Below are 17,690 nucleotides of genomic sequence, written 5' to 3'. Positions count from 1 at the left end.
AAGATCATGAACTTTTAACTGGGTGGAATTCTGATGTCATTTCCAGTATTGGGATTAACACAGATGTACCTAAAATGTCTACTTTATTAAATTGGAACTTTAAGGATAGTTTTGCCTTGGTCTCTGATTTAATTCTACAGATACATGGAACGCTGACACCAACTTTATGACATTTTGAAATGTAAACAATATCTTAGTTGTTTCTCCTTCACATTTGCATCAGTTAAATCTCTGAATGAATTAGTGCCCAGTGTTACTGTAATATTTCGTGAGTGTTGTGTGCTGCACAAGCAAGCGGTTTTAAATATTAAACAAAAGGAAAGTTGCCATTGCAGTTGAAACTTTGAGTGGGAGGAACATAGGAGAGGACCAAGCTTATGAGCGATTTTCAGGCAGCTCTGCAATTGCCTAAACTACTTTATGATTATTTAGTGTGGTGAGTAATGTTTCCCCACCAATCTTTGCTGGATGTAGAATTGAGTATAACTTGGTTCGACTTCACTATGTCCATAGTCTAAGCTTAAAAATGCAGTTGGGTAGTTTGTTCTCCAGCACATTCAAGCCATAATGATAACGGAGTTTGCATAAAACATTTAACTTCTTTACTGGATTATTTCATTTTCTGTATTTGCACAATATATTTAACCATAAACAAATGCATTCTTGTAGCTAAGGCGCATGATGTGGAGAGCAAAGAAGATAATCTTGACAGAGATCTATGGAATTGTTAATCTACGCAAAAGGAGATGAAGTCCTGAGCAGGAAGATTATATTCTAAAGTATCTCAGGCAGACATCTCTCTAATTCCCTGGAGTATAAGGAGGATGAAGAACAGAGTCAGATTTGCAAGATTCTACTACTACAGCCAATCTCAATAATAGTGGTTTCAGCTTTCTTGTGATTTCCTGGTCTGATCTACCTAGTGGGGCTAACAATAATTCCTCCAAAATGCAGAAATTAATCAAAGTTGTCTGTTCCATTGAAAGTCTTATTCATGGATTTAGAGATTCTGAAATATTACTTTTGAAGGATGTTTCTGAGATGCCCTTCAAAGAGAAGCTGAAACTCTGGGATATCAAGAATGCGGTTTTTCCTAAACAAGTATTTGACCATATCCTACACAAAATGTTGGGCTTCCCTTGTGCTTTGCTGTAGTTTGTTACTTCAGATTGCAAGCACAGATGGAACAATTTTCAAGAAAATCTTCCGCCTCCCAGGACTTGAGTACTTCATCAAAATTATTTGTTCTCTCTCCACTGGCCAGCTTCAAGTCATCCAAATGGTCCTTGTTGAAGTTTCCACAGGCGGCACACAGCTTCCCTCTGAGGCTCTCCTTGGCTGCCATTGTCACCATCCCATCAGGATGGAGATAAATTTGCACTTCAGAACCATGGTCAATAACAATTTTATCTTGAATTTTCCTAATGGACACAGGGCTGTTCTCATATGGCAGCTTTATATTCTGACCGTTTACCTGGAAAACATGATTGAGGTAGGAAAACAGTTAGCAACTTGAAAATATCCCAGCATCCATTTATAAATGTTTGTTTTCTTCCTTTGAATCTATTCAAATACTCCTCAGGTTAATTACAAAATCTTTTGCAAGAGATCAGATGTCCTGCAGATAGCAGTTGCGTAGAAAGAAAAAAAGATGTTAGGTATCGCCCCATTTTTTGCAAAAACATCTGCATACTTTTTTCATCAGGTGTCAACTCATTCGTGTATACCTGCTCCTGACTATTATTTTGTAGATTTGGAAGGTAAGCAATGAAAACTTGGTTAGCAATTGAAAGGGGTTTCCTTGAGTTGGAAAAACATGAAACTTTGATTTGGGGTTTGACTGATTAGAATGATTTATCATTATAGAAATGGCTAGTTTCTAATATTATGGAAACATAAAAAGTTGAGGTTTAATGCCTTATTCTACTGCAACAGAGGGAGTCGGAAGTCAATATTTTTTTTTCTCTCTCCCCTCCTCATTTTTCTTTCACCTTCTCCTCCACACAGTCCTACTATTTGTTTTGTGTCTTTGTATTTTATTCTATAATAAAATGTTTTTTAAATAATTGAAAGGGGTTTCCCAGAGAATCTTACAACTGCGCCTTTCAGCCTTTGCTGAAATATCAAAGAGCGTTCCTGAACATGGCAGTGGCAAAATTTTCTATATGACAGAGGAGTGTCCATTAATTCAACCAGAATCTAGCTTGACTCAAAGGAGACTATCTTTTATTCAGTTACTACTACCAAATTTAAAAGGCAACATTATTGTTTAAATATGTAAAGATGATTAAGGGTAGAGTATGAATTGTCCCATTTGCATTCTCTAGCCAGAATTTATGAAGGATTCTTCAAGGGGTGGGGTGGAGATTGGGGGGGGGAGAGACTTTGAAGAATGTATGTTGAAGGCTACTAAGTGTTCCATAACTTCTTGATTTGCTCTTGATTTTGACTTACCCAAAACCTTTCTCGGTTTATTATCTGAATGAAGCCACCTCGAAAGTAAAAGAAGACAGATTTTCCAACCACCATCTCCTTCATATACACTTTTCCAACGCTCACTAACAGCCTGAACCATGAGGCAGAGTTCTGGTCACAAAGAGAAGCTATTTCGTAGACTCCACTCCAGGAATATCTCCCTCTGGCACCATCGAAAGAAGTGAACCGCGCTTGGGCAGTGAGTTGGCATTGAGCTTCCAGCGTCACGCTGCCACGCATGCCTTCCCGAAGGGGACCGGTCTCTCCAAGCTGGCAGCTGCTTTCTTTGCACTGGAGGTGGCCTGCTGACTGGCAGGTGCATTTTTTTGTGCAGTCTTTCGAGTAAATGTGCTCGCCGATCTGTTGAGCAAAGTCCCAGAGTCAGTTACAATAAGGAAAGAAAAGCATTTCTTCCCTCCCTCCGTTCTTTCAATTTTTGAGTTTTGCCCCATTTTATCACATATTTTGTCACAGTTGTTAAGTGAATCACTGCAGTTGTTAAGTTAGTAACCCGGTTGTTAAGTGAATCTGGCTTGCCCATTTACTTGGCTTGTCAAAAGGTTGCAAAAAGAGACCGTGTGACCCCAGGACACTGCAACCGTCATAAATATGAACCAGTTGTCAAATATCTGAGTCTTGATCACATGACCATGGGGAATGGTCACTAAATGAACTGTTTTAAGTCTGTAGTCTGTCAGGAATCTCTCCTAGTCTCCATCCCATGAGAAATAGCCCCTTTTTGCTCCCAGCCACGTCAAGGGAGAGATAAATTACCTTGAGGTAGGCTCCGCGATATGTGCAGCCACATTGCTTCATGGTTACACACTGAGATCCATCAAAGACATAGTCCTCATCACACTGACAGCCTTCAAAGCAGTTCTCTGAACAATGACTTGGACTAGACAAGGCGGCACAGGTGGAATCACAAGTTCTGGTACATGGCTCATACTGGCTGTGGGCCGGACAGGTGAAAGCTGTGCAAAGCAGAAGAAGCAAATAGATTAAAGTCAATGTGGATTGAAGTCCACATCTCCTAAAATTGCCCAAGTGACAAACACTGCACTAAGGAAGTGCTAAGGACTAACAATCACATCTTCCAGGGGAGAAGAGTACAATCTAGAGAGGCATGTTGTCTCACTGGAGCCAAAAATCAAAATGTGGCCGACAACCTAACCAAAACAATTAGGCCCACAAACTACTAATCTTCCCTCCTCCTTCACTTGATTATAAGCAAGTAGGCAATAAAATTAAGGATTCTTGGAACAAGTACCCATGTTTTTTCAAAAATAAGACCCAGTCTTAATTTCCTTTGGGCTTCAAAATAAGAACTAGGTCTTATTTTGAGGGAAATGACTTCTTTCTTTGTCCATGTACTTGAAGAGTACATGGGAGGCCCACTTCTTCTGCTTCGTTGTGGCAGGGCAGGAGGTCTTGCGGCCAGGACACCACAAGCAACCAGATGGAATGGGAAGCTGGGCAGTTGTGCAGATGCTTAAGAAGGCCTTGTTTTGGGGATAGGGCTTATATTGTGCAGACAAGCAAAAACCATGGTAGGGCTTATTTTTGGGATGTTATTTTGGGGGAAACACAGTAATTGCTGAAACAACTCTGGAATCTCTTTGAATCAGGATGCATCCATGGTTGGTTAAGCACTAGAGGATGTTAGGATTTAAATGGTTGTGAACTGGATAGACTCAGCCATGAATAAGAATAGTAAGGCAAGGCACAGGAAGATAGACGAAGACATTTGAGGCAGAGAGTTGGCTATTTATGGAAAGTAACTTTCTACAAACTTACGGCAGAAGGAAGAGCTTCTCCAGGCTCTAATGTTGCCACCAGATGCCTGGCAAGCAGCTACATAGGCTTGAAGACTGCGACAAAGGGACTCCTGAGCCTCATTGGTTGTGCAGGCCTCATTCAAACAGTGTTCAAAATATTCTGCAGGCTCCACCAGTGAATGGCAGCCTATGAATGGACCTGTCTTGGATGGGATCATTCCACAGAAGTTCTCATCTTCATATTTTATTTTCTGGGCTTTGTTGCAGACTGGACATCTGTCCCCGCAGCCATCAGAAGAAATTACACCATTCACTGGGACCTTCCAAGAAGCCGCAATTTCTTCCACATTTTCAGTGAGTTTTCCATTAGGTAGCATGAAGTCATCCTTCTTATACCCATTGAAGTTGCCAGCTAGGCCACGCATATGACCCATGTAAGTACTGGGCACAGAAACCTGAATATATGAAGAAGTATCATAGAGGACTGTGAGGCCAAAGGTTGTATAGATAATGATGTTGTTCCCTTCTTGGGTGATCCAGAATTTCCCATCAGCTGCATTCATTGGCAGGGTATACAACTGTCCATCCACCTGTACCAACAAAGAATGAAAATTGGGGATAAGTTCTGGTTTTACATGCATAGAATTTAATGCTCATTTCACATTGCTTTTGCATTAAGAAAATCATCAGAAGTAGAAAGCATGCATTTAACTCCCAAATCTCCCTCCCCCCCCCACTATTTTTGAAATCCTGAGTCTTCTGAGATTAAGACCAAAACGTCACTGCTGAATGTAAAACTGAGTTTTTCTATTTGACTGTGGTGCATTAAACCCCCTAATAAATTTAATGCACTTGTTTTATTAAAAGAAAACAAACAGACAGAGATTTCTGCTTCCAGTCATTTGGGCGCCATCCCTGCAACATTTCCATGTTCTCTGCAGTTATACAAAGACTAAATAAAATGTCTGTGTGGGTGTATAGCCCCTATTCTTCAAAAAGTTTGCTGGCTCTAGGATTCAAAGCCTTTTCTCCAAATATGATAACAAAAACCCATAAAAGAAACTTCCTAGTGATAAGCTCTTTCACCTACCGTGGCCTGCCACTTTAGTCCCCTCTGAAGAGTGATTGTGGAACCATGAATGAAGACCTTCAGATTCCGGATTAGAATTAAAGGACCATCACCAAGCTTCTCATTCTCTATCCACACAGTGAAGTTCTGGAGCTGAGGATTGTGCTGGGTGACTTCAGCTAAGGTATAAGTTGAGGAGCCGTAGAGTTCAAAATCCCTTCCATCAAAGGAAATGAAATGATGTTCCCCCAATACAATGGCCTTTCCATAGCCTATGGGGTGGCAGCCATGAACGCCTTTTACAATCTTGCAAACCTCATATTTTCCACAGGAGAACTTTTGACATTCTATGATTGCATTATCCTTGCAGATGCACTTTTTCCGGCAGGAAGTGGTGGGATAAAACTCTTCTCCCAGTTTGTAGTATCGCCCTTGGTCAAAACAGCCACAGTTTGCATTTGAAACACACTGATCCCCACTGCGGATAGATCCAGAGTCACAAAAACATCCTTCCAGGCATGGAACATCACACTTCTGCGGTGAGATGAGGCTCTTGCACGTGGCTGGACAACCACTGCCACAGAGCTCATAGTGGGTGTTAGGTGGGCAAGACATACCTGAAGAACAGAATAAAGAGAATGTTGCTTATCAAATTATCAAAAAGAAGAGGGGGTTAAAGCAGAAGGCAAGATAAGTAAAAATGGATGGAAACTACTTCAACACATCTGGGGGCAAAAAGTTGAGGAAGGCTACTGTGATATAAATGGGGTCTTCATCAAATGACTCTCCCATTTCTATTACTGGATTTAGGCTCTCTTTCATCTCTCATGCCAGCTATTTTGTTTCTCCGAAAATAAGACATGCCCGAAAATATTGCAAAACAGCAGCAGTCATGAGGTGACCATACTCACTGCCTCCTGCACCTCAAAAATAATAAGACCTCCCCAAAAATAAGGCCAAGTGCTTATTTCAAGGGGGGGGTCAAAAGAAAACAAGACCCTGTCTTATTTTGGAGAAAACACCGTAAACTTTGAATGCAGGAAAGAAGACTTACTGCAGAAGGATGGTGATCTCCACTCCTCAACTTGGATGCCTTGAGCTTGACATGCTGTCATGTAGGAGCTGATGGCAATACAGAGGGTCTCATGGTGACCTTGATATGCGCAGGTATCATAGACACAATCATCAAGATAAGACTGAGGATCAATGGCATCATGGCATTGCCTGAAAGGCCCACTCTTTCTTGTAAGAATCCCACAGTAGGATGGACCTTGGTAGGTTTGTTTATCAGCATCACTGCACACTGGGCAATTTTCGGTGCATCCAGAAGAGCAGCCAGGAATATCTTTCACCTTCCAGCTGTTTGCAAATTGATTTTCATCCTCTGCTTGGTTTCCATCTTTCATGAGAAAGTCATCATTTTGATCTTCATTGGCATTACCACAAAGGCCACAGAGTGCATTGGCATAAGAGTTGGGAACGATGACCCTGGCATAGCTGTACCAGTCAAAGCTGACACGCAGATCAAAGTCTGTCTTGATGAAGCCATGAACTCCACTCTGGTAGATGCTCAGTTTATTTTCATAGGAAAAGGGCAGTTCCACAAAGATGCCATTGACCTGAATTAAAATAAAGAAAAAAAATAGTCAAGGCATTAACAATTATTTCAAACTAAAGAGTAGATTTGGTCTTATTAGATTTCAGACTCATCATCTCCCCTATTCCACTCGATTGGCTGTTTGACAAATAAGCAAAGTAAGAATTCTATCACTATTTAATAACAATAAATTTAGACATAGAAAAAAAAAACAAATGCAAAAGATGTAATTTAAATTTGGCCCTAGAAGATGAAACAATATAACAAATAAAATAAGTTGTAAAAATTACACAAAACAATTAAAACAATAGCTTGATAACTAAAATAATTTCTACTTCTCGTGAAATTCTCTATGCCAAAGAACAAATTCTGTATACATTTCTAAATACTATAGATCATAAATAGATATTTTTATGATATCAAATAAGTGACTGACATCCTTCCCATTAAACCAGTGATGGGCAACCTTTTTGGCGTGGTGTGTCAAAAATCGGCAAAAAATCGAGCATAACTCGCGTTGTGTGTCACTTCGACAAAAACATAATTTTGCGCAATTTATAGTTTAAACTACCAAAATGTATAATTGCAATATATAATTGTATTTAATAAACCAAAAACAAATTATTTAACATACCTGCTTAGTAACTTCTTTGTTCATCAGTCGATTTCGTATGTTGCCCTTGATATTATTGAACTTGTTTGGGGTGCCGTGAACCAGGGCTGTGGAGTCGGCTGCTTCCAGCTCCATGTCCTCATCAACATGCCGCTCCAGCCCGCCCCTGCTATGAATATTCCTAGTGACGCGAGGGCGAAGAATATGAATATTCATAGCGGGGGCGGGCCGGAGCGGCATGTTGATGAGGACGTAGAGCTGGAAGCAGCAGACTCCACAGCCCTGCCGTGAACTGAGATAAGTGAGGGGGAGGGCGAATTCTTTAACTAACCTGCCTATTACTGACTGGAGAGAGGCGCGCACTGTTCCCGCGCTCCTCTCCTGCGGGTCCTCGCTCGCCGCGCTGATGACGTGTGTGTGCACGGCACGCACGCCTTACCAGCAGCCCCTGCACTCAGAAAGGGGCGGCGGCGATACAGTGTGAGTGTGGGCGGGGGAGATCACACGTCCCGCCCCCCCGTTCCTCCAGCACCGATTCTTTCATCCTCGGCGGCCGTGCAGGAGCTGAGGATGAATCGCATGAAATCCTGTGCGTGTCATCCCAAATGGCTACGCGTGTCAGCACTGACACGCGTGTCATAGGTTCGCCATCACTGCATTAAACCAATATCCATTTGGAAACTGGCTGAAAAACAGTAGGGAGGTCTTGCCTTTAATATCTTCACTAAGAAATAAGAAACAAAGTACTCTATATATATATATAGTATCACCTCCCTAAACCAGAAGCCAGCAATCTTTTTAGACTGAGTTTTGGGGGTTGTTCCATGAAAGCATATGCAATTTTGCTTTTCTCATGAAAATTCTTGTGTGAGACTAATAAGTCTTGAAAAGGATTTCGTGGGATTCCACCTTGCAGAAGATTATTTTGCTATTATATTGGAGGAAATAAATTAAGCATGATAACATTATGGCCTGTGCAAGTCCCATATATCTGACCCCTTAAATCTGCAACCATAATCCCATCCTGGTTTGAATCGTAGCTAAACCTCCATACAAGAACTAAGAAACATTGAGAACTTAACACCTATGAAGCTCTTATGCCTGAGAACCTGAAACTTGCAATGACTCTTTTTTTGTTTATTAATAGGATATTTGAACACCCTCTTGGATTAGTTTACATGCCTGGATCTTTTCGGGAAACTCTTGGCTCATACTGATGGTAAAGTTGTAGATTTCCAGGGTCACCACTTTGGTGAAGGACACTGCCTTGTTGCCTCGGTGGTTATTCTCCACGGTGACCAAAAATGGGGTCAGAGAAGGATCCTGGGAGCAGAGCCCGGCCATTTGGTAAATGCAGGTTCCCATGAAATCATATTTTTTCCCATCGAATGTTGTATAGTGAAGGTCTCCGGTTCCTATGCAGGTCTTGTATCTGACAGCATGGCATCCCTGGACACCATTGACCACGCTGCATTTTCTCTTGCCCTTGCAAGAAGACTTTCGGCATACAGCCTTGCCTAATTTGGTAAAAGAAAGTCCTTTTAAAGCTTTGGGAAGAGAGGAAAGCATCTTTATGTAGGAAACTCTGCATTGTGGGAGGAGAGTTGTGTTAGTTCATGAGAGGGGAAAAAATCAGACGGAACCTATTTTATTAAAAGGCAGAAGCCTTTGTGAGCTGCACACCCTTCATCAGATGCAAAGAGCCACAAAAGCCAACACCTTGTAATAAAATTGGTTGGTTGGATAAGATGCTACTGGACTGCACTTGTTCAGCTTAATTACTGAAAAATAATGAATAAGCTGTGGAAAAGTAATACAGGAATGGGTGGAAGGAAGAAAAATACTTCTACACTCAATGTTTCTTAACCTTGGCAGTTTGAAGATGTGTGGACTTCAACTCCCAGAATTCCCCAGCAAGCCAAGTCCACACATCTTCAAACCGCCAAAGTTGAGAAACATTGTCTTACCCACATAGCAAGAGAAGAAAAAGTTAGTACTTTCCGTTTATTCCCCTATCTCTTATTTGCCAATTAATAAAACATTATTTACAGAGTACAGGGAACTCGAGATCAGTCATCAAGATGGACCCAGGACCATAAACCTTGCTTTTGTATGTCACAGTGCCTTTCAGGTGGATTGTCACTTTTGTGAGAACCTCATGGGCTATGATAGCAAATTCTTTTATGCCATTTCCTGTGGGGGTGACCACATAATATAACTGTCCCAGCTGGTGGATGGGATAGGTGATTGTTCCCTCACTTGTAAAAGGCAAGTAATTGTAGGAGATGACAGAAATGTCTTGGTCAGCTTCGATCAGCACCGCCTTATTAAATTTGTCACTCCCCATCATTGCTAAGGACTGTGGTAATTGAATGGAAATGACTTCTCCTTCATTGATGGTTTTGTGCAGTATTGTATTGCTTGTTGACACTGTAATATTTGTCACAAAATTATATCCAGAGATGTACAGCTCAAGCTTTTGAGTACCCCGCCCAGGACTGTGATTTTGCATGAAGGCAGTAACAAAACTCTTCCCCCGGGAACTTAAATGACATGTTCCTGAAAAAAAAGAAGACTCTTAGGGGGGGATAGATCTTGTCATACATTAAATTAGGATACTTCCCCATCTTTATTCTTGTTTCTGGTTGTCAGAAAGTCAAGAATAAAGCCAGGTAGATAAGAACCATTGGCAACTTCAGATATCTAACCCCTAGGTGAAAATGTTACCGTTTTATCACTCGATCACCCGCTTCTCCCCCTTCTACATTTAAAAAAATATATCAATCACATCGACTTTGGTGACAGTGCAACACCTCCCTCTATGCCCATGTGACCTTCAGAAAGGACAAAATGTCACACTATGGCCCCTGAGCATCTTTTACTGATTGGTATCATTGGTTTAAGCCAATATGCACATTTCACCTCTTCCCCTTGGTTTGGATTGTCTTCCCTGTGGATAAATATCCTGTGAATCGTATTTTGAGATAACTCTGAACCATTAAGAACCCCTTTCAGCCACCGTTCTGAAATAGCTGACTGAGGAATTCTGGGAGTTGAAGTCCACACTGTCTTGGGCTATAGTTCTCAAGTTACAATTATCTTTCCCCAAGGATACTTAGCCAGTGAACATAAAGGAATGAATACTTACCCTTAACACAGGTCAGGACACGACCGCCTTCCCGAAGGGCACAGGTCTCTCCAAGCGGGCAGCTGCTTTCTTTGCACTGGAGGTGGCCTGCTGACTGGCAGGTGCATTTTTTTGTGCAGCCTTCCGAGTAAATGTGCTCGCCAATCTGTTGAGCAAAGTCCCAGAGTCAGTTACAATAAGGAAAGCATTCCCTCCCTCCCTCAGTTCTTCCAATTTTTCAGTTTTTTGAGTTTTGCCCCATTTTATGACATATTTTGTCACAGTTGTTAAGTGAATCACTGCAGTTGTTAAGTTAGTAACCCGGTTGTTAAGTGAATCTGGCTTGCCCGTTTACTTGGCTTGTCAAAAGGTTGCAAAAAGAGACCGTGTGACCCCAGGACACTGCAACCGTCATAAATATGAACCAGTTGTCAAATATCTGAGTCTTGATCACATGACCATGGGTAATGGTCACTAAATGAACTGTTGTAAGTCTGTAGTCTGTCAGGAATCTCTCCTAGTCTCCATCTCATGAGAAATAGCCCCTTTTTGCTCCCAGCCACATCAAGGGAGAGAGAAATTACCTTGAGGTAGGCTCCACGATATGTGCAGCCACATTGCTTCATGGTTACACACTGAGATCCATCAAAGACATAGTCCTCATCACACTGACAGCCTTCAAAGCAGTTCTCTGAACACTGACTTGGACTAGACAAGGCGGCACAGGTGGAATCACAAGTTCTGGTACATGGCTCATACTGGCTGTGGGCCGGACAGGTGAGAGCTGTGCAAAGCAGAAGAAGCAAATAGATTAAAGTCAATGTGGATTGAAGTCCACATCTCCTAAAATTGCCCAAGTGACAAACACTGCACTAATGAAGTGCTAAGGACTAACAATCACATCCTCCAGGGGAGAAGAGTACAATCTAGAGAGGCATCTTGTCTCCCTGGAGCCAAAAATCAAAATGTGGCCGAGAACCTAACCAAAACAATTAGGCCCACAAACTACTAATCTTCCCTCCTCCTTCACTTGGGGATGAATGACATAACAAAGAACCTGAGTAAAATATTGAGAGATTATAAGCAAGTAGGCAATAAAATTAAGGATTCTTGGAACAAGTACCCATGTTTTTTCAAAAATAAGACCCAGTCTTAATTTCCTTTGGGCTTCAAAATTAGAACTAGGTCTTATTTTGAGGGAAATTACTTCTTTCTTTGTCCATGTACCTGAAGAGTACATGGGAGGCCAACTTCTTCTGCTTCGGCGTGGCAGGGCAGGAAGTCTTGCGGCCAGGACACCACAAGCAACCAGATGGAATGGGCAGCTGGGCAGTTGTGCAGATGCTTAAGAAGGCCTTGTTTTGGGGATAGGGCTTATATTGTGCAGACAAGCAAAAACCATGGTAGGGCTTATTTTTGGGATGTTATTTTGGGGGAAACACAGTAATTGCCGAAACAACTCTGGAATCTCTTTGAATCAGGATGCATCCATGGTTGGTTAAGCACTAGAGGATGTTAGGATTTAAATGGTTGTGAACTGGATAGACTCAGCCATGAATAAGAATAGTAAGGCAAGGCACAGGAAGATAGACGAAGACATTTGAGGCAGAGAGTTGGCTATTTATGGAAAGTAACTTTCTACAAACTTACGGCAGAAGAAAGAGCTTCTCCAGGCTCTAATGTTGCCACCAGATGCCTGGCAAGCAGCTACATAGGCTTGAAGACTTCGACAAAGGGACTCCTGAGCCTCATTGGTTGTGCAGGCCTCATTCAAACAGTGTTCAAAATATTCTGCAGGGTCCACCAGTGAATGGCAGCCTATGAATGGACCTGTCTTGGATGGGATCATTCCACAGAAGTTCTCAGCTTCATATTTTGTTTTCTGGGCTTTGTTGCAGATGGGACATCTGTCCCCGCAGCCATCAGAAGAAATTACACCATTCACTGGGACCTTCCAAGAAGCCGCAAGTTCTTCCACATTTTCAGTGAGTTTTCCATTAGGTAGCATGAAGTCATCCTTCGTATCCCCATTGAAGTTGCCAGCTAGGCCACGCATATGACCCATGTAAGTACTGGGCACAGAAACCTGAATATATGAAGAAGTATCATAGAGGACTGTGAGGCCAAAGGTTGTATAGATAATGATGTTGTTCCCTTCTTGGGTGATCCAGAATTTCCCATCAGCTGCATTCATTGGCAGGGTATACAACTGCCCATCCACCTGTACCAAGAAAGAATAAAAATTGGGGATAAGTTCTGGTTTTACATGCATAGAATTTAATGCTCATTTCACATTGCTTTTGCATTAAGAAAATCATCAGAAGTAGAAAGCATGCATTTAACTCCCAAATCTCCCTCCCCCCCCCACTATTTTTGAAATCCTGAGTCTTCTGAGATTAAGACCAAAACGTCACTGCTGAATGTAAAACTGAGTTTTTCTATTTGACTGTGGTGCATTAAACCCCCTAATAAATTTAATGCACCTGTTTTATTAAAAGAAAACAAACGGACAGAGATTTCTGCTTCCAGTCATTTGGGCGCCATCCCTGCAATATTTCCATGTTCTCTGCAGTTATACAAAGACTAAATAAAATGTCTGTGTGGGTGTGTAGCCCCTATTCTTCAAAAAGTTTGCTGGCTCTAGGATTCAAAGCCTTTTCCTCAAATATGATAATAAAAACCCATAAAATAAACTTCCTAGTGATAAGCTCTTTCACCTACCATAACCTGCCACTTTAGTCCCCTCTGAAGAGTGATTGTGGAACCATGAATGAAGACCTTCAGATTCCGGATTAGAATTAAAGGACCATCACCAAGCTTCTCATTCTCTATCCACACAGTGAAGTTCTGGAGCTGAGGATTGTGCTGGGTGACTTGAGCTAAGATATAAGTAGAGGAGCCGTAGAGTTCAAAATTCCTTCCATCAAAGGAAATGAAATGATGTTCCCCCAATACAATGGTCTTTCCATAGCCTATAGGGTGGCAGCCTTGAACGCCTTTTACAATCTTGCAAACCTCATATTTTCCACAGGATAACTTTTGACATTCTATGTTTGCGTTATCCATGCAGATGCACTTTTTCTGGCAGGAAGTGGTGGGATAAAACTCTTCTCCCAGTTTGTAGTATCGGCCTTGGTCAAAACAGCCACAGTTCGCATTTGAAACACACTGATCCCCACTGCGGATAGATCCAGAGTCACAAAAACATCCTTCCAGGCATGGAACATCACACTTCTGCGGTGAGATGAGGCTCTTGCACGTGGCTGGACAACCACTGCCACAGAGCTCATAGTGGGTGTTAGGTGGGCAAGACATACCTGAAGAACAGAATAAAGAGAATGTTGCTTATCAAATTATCAAAAAGAAGAGGGGGTTAAAGCAGAAGGCAAGATAAGTAAAAATGGATGGAAACTACTTCAACACATCTGGGGGCAAAAAGTTGAGGAAGGCTACTGTGATATAAATGGGGTCTTCATCAAATGACTCTCCCATTTCTATTACTGGATTTAGGCTCTCTTTCATCTCTTATGCCAGCTATTTTGTTTCTCCGAAAATAAGACATTCCCGAAAATATTGCAAAACAGCAGCAGTCATGAGGTGACCATACTCACTGCCTCCTGCACCTCAAAAATAATAAGACCTCCCCAAAAATAAAGCCAAGTGCTTATTTCAAGGGGAGGGGTCAAAAGAAAACAAGACCCTGTCTTATTTTGGAGAAAACACCGTAAACTTTGAATGCAGGAGAGAAGACTTACTGCAGAAGGATGGTGATCTCCACTCCTCAACTTGGATGCCTTGAGCTTGACATGCTGTCATGTAGGAGCTGATGGCAATACAGAGGGCCTCATGGTGACCTTGATATGCGCAGGTATCATAGACACAATCATCAAGATAAGACTGAGGATCAATGGCATCATGGCATTGCCTGAAAGGCCCACTCTTTCTTGTAAGAATCCCACAGTAGGATGGACCTTGGTAGGTTTGTTTATCAGCATCACTGCACACTGGGCAATTTTCGGTGCATCCAGAAGAGCAGCCAGGAATATCTTTCACCTTCCAGCTGTTTGCAAATTGATTTTCATCCTCTGCTTGGGTTCCATCTTTCATGAGAAAGTCATCATTTTGATCTTCATTGGCATTACCACAAAGGCCACAGAGTGCATTGGCATAAGAGTTGGGAACGATGACCCTGGCATAGCTGTACCAGTCAAAGCTGACACGCAGATCAAAGTCTGTCTTGATGAAGCCATGAACTCCACTCTGGTAGATGCTCAGTTTATTTTCATAGGAGAAGGGTAGTTCCACAATCTTGCCATTGACCTGAATTAAAATAAAGAAAAAAATAGTCAAGGCATTAACAATTATTTCAAACTAAAGAGTAGATTTGGTCTTATTAGATTTCAGACTCATCATCTCCCCAATTCCACTCGATGGGCTGTTTGACAAATAAGCAAAGTAAGAATTCTATCACTATTTAATAACAATAAATTTAGACATAGAAAAAAAAAACAAATGCAAAAGATGTAATTTAAATTTGGCCCTAGAAGATGAAACAATATAACAAATAAAATAAGTTGTAAAAATTACACAAAACAATTAAAACACTAGCTTGATAACTAAAATAATTTCTACTTCTCATGAAATTCTCTATGCCGAAAAACAAATTCTGTATACATTTCTAAATACTATAGATCATAAATAGATATTTTTATGATATCAAATAAGTAACTGACATCCTTCCCATTAAACCAATATCCATTTGGAAACTGGCTGAAAAACAGTAGGGAGGTCTTGCCTTTAATATCTTCACTAAGAAATAAGAAACAAAGTACTCTATATATATATAGTATCACCTCCCTAAACCAGAAGCCAGCAATCTTTTTAGACTGAGTTTTTGGGGTTGTTCCATGAAAGCATATGCAATTTTGCTTTTCTCATGAAAATTCTTGTGTGAGACTAATAAGTCTTGAAAAGGATTTCGTGGGATTCCACCTTGCAGAAGATTATTTTGCTATTATATTGGAGGAAATAAATTAAGCATGATAACATTATGGCCTGTGCAAGTCCCATATATCTGACCCCTTAAATCTGCAACTATAATCCCATCCTGGTTTGAATCGTAGCTAAACCTCCATACAAGAACTAAGAAACATTGAGAACTTAACACCTATGAAGCTCTTATGCCTGAGAACCTGAAACTTGCAATGACCCTTTTTTTGTTTATTAATAGGACATTTGAACACCCCCTTGGATTAGTTTACATGCCTGGATCTTTTCGGGAAACTCTTGGCTCATACTGATGGTAAAGTTGTAGATTTCCAGGGTCACCACTTTGGTGTAGGACACTGCCTTGTTGCCTCGGTGGTTATTCTCCACGGTGACCAAAAATGGGGTCAGAGAAGGATCCTGGGAGCAGAGCCCAGCCATTTGGTAAATGCAGGTTCCCATGAAATCATATTTTTTCCCATCGAATGTTGTATAGTGAGGCTCTCCGGTTCCTATGCAGGTCTTGTAAGTGACAGGATGGCATCCCTGGACACCATTGACCACGCTGCATTTTCTCTTGCCCTTGCAAGAAGACTTTCGGCATACAGCCTTGTCTAATTTGGTAAAAGAAAATCCTTTTGAAGCTGTGGGAAGAGAGGAAAGCATCTTTATGTAGGAAACTCTGCATTGTGGGAGGAGAGTTGTGTTAGTTCATGAGAGGGGAAAAAAATCAGAAGGAACCTATTTTATTAAAAGGCAGAAGCCTTTGTGAGCTGCACACCCTTCATCAGATGCAAAGAGCCACAAAAGCCAACACCTTGTAATAAAATTGGTTGGTTGGATAAGATGCTACTGGACTGCAATTGTTCAGCTAAATTACTGAAAAATGATGAATAAGCAGTGGAAAAGTAATACAGGAATGGGTGGAAGGAAGAAAAATACTTCTACACTCAATGTTTCTTAACCTTGGCAGTTTGAAGATGTGTGGACTTCAACTCCCAGAATTCCCCAGCAAGCCAAGTCCACACATCTTCAAACCGCCAAAGTTGAGAAACATTGTCTTACCCACATAGCAAGAGAAGAAAAAGTTAGTACTTTCCATTTATTCCCCTATCTCTTATTTGCCAATTAAGAAAACATTATTTACAGAGTACAGGGAACTCGAGATCAGTCATCAAGATGGACCCAGGACCATAAACCTTGCTTTTGTATGTCACAGTGCCTTTCAGGTGGATTGTCACTTTTGTGAGAACCTCATGGGCTATGATAGCAAATTCTTTTATGCCATTTCCTGTGGGGGTGACCACATAATATAACTGTCCCAGCTGATGGATGGGATAGGTGATTGTTCCCTCACTTGTAAAAGGCAAGTAATTATAGGAGATGACAGAAATGTCTTGGTCAGCTTCGATCAGCACCGCCTTATTAAATTTGTCACTCCCCACCATTGCTAAGGACTGTGGTAACTGAATGGAAATGACTTCTCCTTCATTGATGGTTTTGTGCAGTATTGTATTGCTTGTTGACACCGTAATATTTGTCACAAAATTATATCCAGAGATGTACAGCTCAAGCTTTTGAGTACCCTGCCCAGGATTGTGATTTTGCATGAAGGCAGTAACAAAACTCTTCCCCCGGGAACTTAAATGACATGTTCCTGAAAAAAAAGAAGACTCTTAGGGGGGGATAGATCTTGTCATACATTAAACTAGGATACTTCCCCATCTTTATTCTTGTTTCTGGTTGTCAGAAAGTCAAGAATAAAGCCAGGTAGATAAGAACCATTGGCAACTTCAGATATCTAACCCCTAGGTGAAAATGTTACCGTTTTATCACTCGATCACCCGCTTCTCCCCCTTCTACATTTAAAAAAATATATCAATCACATCGACTTTGGTGACAGTGCAACACCTCCCTCTATGCCCATGTGACCTTCAGAAAGGACAAAATGTCACACTATGGCCCCTGAGCATCTTTTACTGATTGGTATCATTGGTTTAAGCCAATATGCACATTTCACCTCTTCCCCTTGGTTTGGATTGTCT

General features: G+C 41.3%; 2 protein-coding genes across 2 annotated transcripts; both read right to left on the bottom strand.

Moving 5' to 3' along the window:
• Positions 1-1,050: 1,050 nt before the first annotated feature.
• LOC148043061 (IgGFc-binding protein-like) lies at positions 1,051-9,101 on the bottom strand. The gene is made up of 7 exons (XM_087728023.1): positions 8,715-9,101; positions 6,377-6,941; positions 5,344-5,939; positions 4,273-4,843; positions 3,250-3,449; positions 2,455-2,835; positions 1,051-1,474 (listed from the first exon to the last, which is right to left on the bottom strand). The coding sequence occupies exons 1-7, from the start codon at positions 9,099-9,101 to the stop codon at positions 1,160-1,162; spliced, it is 3,015 nt and encodes a 1,004-aa protein (XP_087584149.1). The 3' UTR covers positions 1,051-1,159.
• A 120-nt stretch (positions 9,102-9,221) lies between these two features.
• Positions 9,222-17,093, bottom strand: LOC148043060 (IgGFc-binding protein-like). Its single transcript, XM_087728022.1, has 9 exons — positions 16,793-17,093; positions 15,925-16,289; positions 14,415-14,979; positions 13,381-13,976; positions 12,310-12,880; positions 11,244-11,443; positions 10,681-10,825; positions 9,582-10,091; positions 9,222-9,313 (listed from the first exon to the last, which is right to left on the bottom strand). Exons 1-9 carry the CDS (start codon positions 17,091-17,093, stop codon positions 9,222-9,224), a joined length of 3,345 nt encoding a protein of 1,114 aa, XP_087584148.1.
• Between the last annotated feature and the right edge of the window lie 597 nt (positions 17,094-17,690).

The sequence above is a fragment of the Thamnophis sirtalis genome, unplaced genomic scaffold (genome assembly GCF_051295495.1).
Source record: "Thamnophis sirtalis isolate CommonGarterSnake01/CBP01778 unplaced genomic scaffold, rThaSir2_p1.2 scaffold_13, whole genome shotgun sequence".
NCBI classification, from domain to species: Eukaryota; Metazoa; Chordata; class Lepidosauria; order Squamata; family Natricidae; genus Thamnophis; species Thamnophis sirtalis.
The sequence above is the reverse complement of the archived record's forward strand: the minus strand, read 5'-3'. Positions and strand labels throughout refer to the sequence as shown.

Bases quoted from the DNA above. Each gene is read 5' to 3' on its own strand.
- LOC148043061 (XM_087728023.1), bottom strand. From the start codon at position 9,101: ATGCTTTCCTCTCTTCCCAAAGCTTTAAAAGGACTTTCTTTTACCAAA. The intron at 5,940-6,376 runs GTAAGTCTTCTT...TCTGTTCTTCAG, and splicing joins GAGATCACCATCCTTCTGCA to GTATGTCTTGCCCACCTAAC. The intron at 1,475-2,454 runs GTAAGTCAAAAT...CATGTTTTCCAG, and splicing joins TAAACCGAGAAAGGTTTTGG to GTAAACGGTCAGAATATAAA.
- LOC148043060 (XM_087728022.1), bottom strand. From the start codon at position 17,093: ATGGTGGGGAGTGACAAATTTAATAAGGCGGTGCTGATCGAAGCTGAC. The intron at 14,980-15,924 runs GCATGTAAACTA...ATTTTAATTCAG, and splicing joins AGTTTCCCGAAAAGATCCAG to GTCAATGGCAAGATTGTGGA. The intron at 10,092-10,680 runs GTAAGTATTCAT...CTTTTTTTTCAG, and splicing joins TGTCCTGACCTGTGTTAAGG to GAACATGTCATTTAAGTTCC.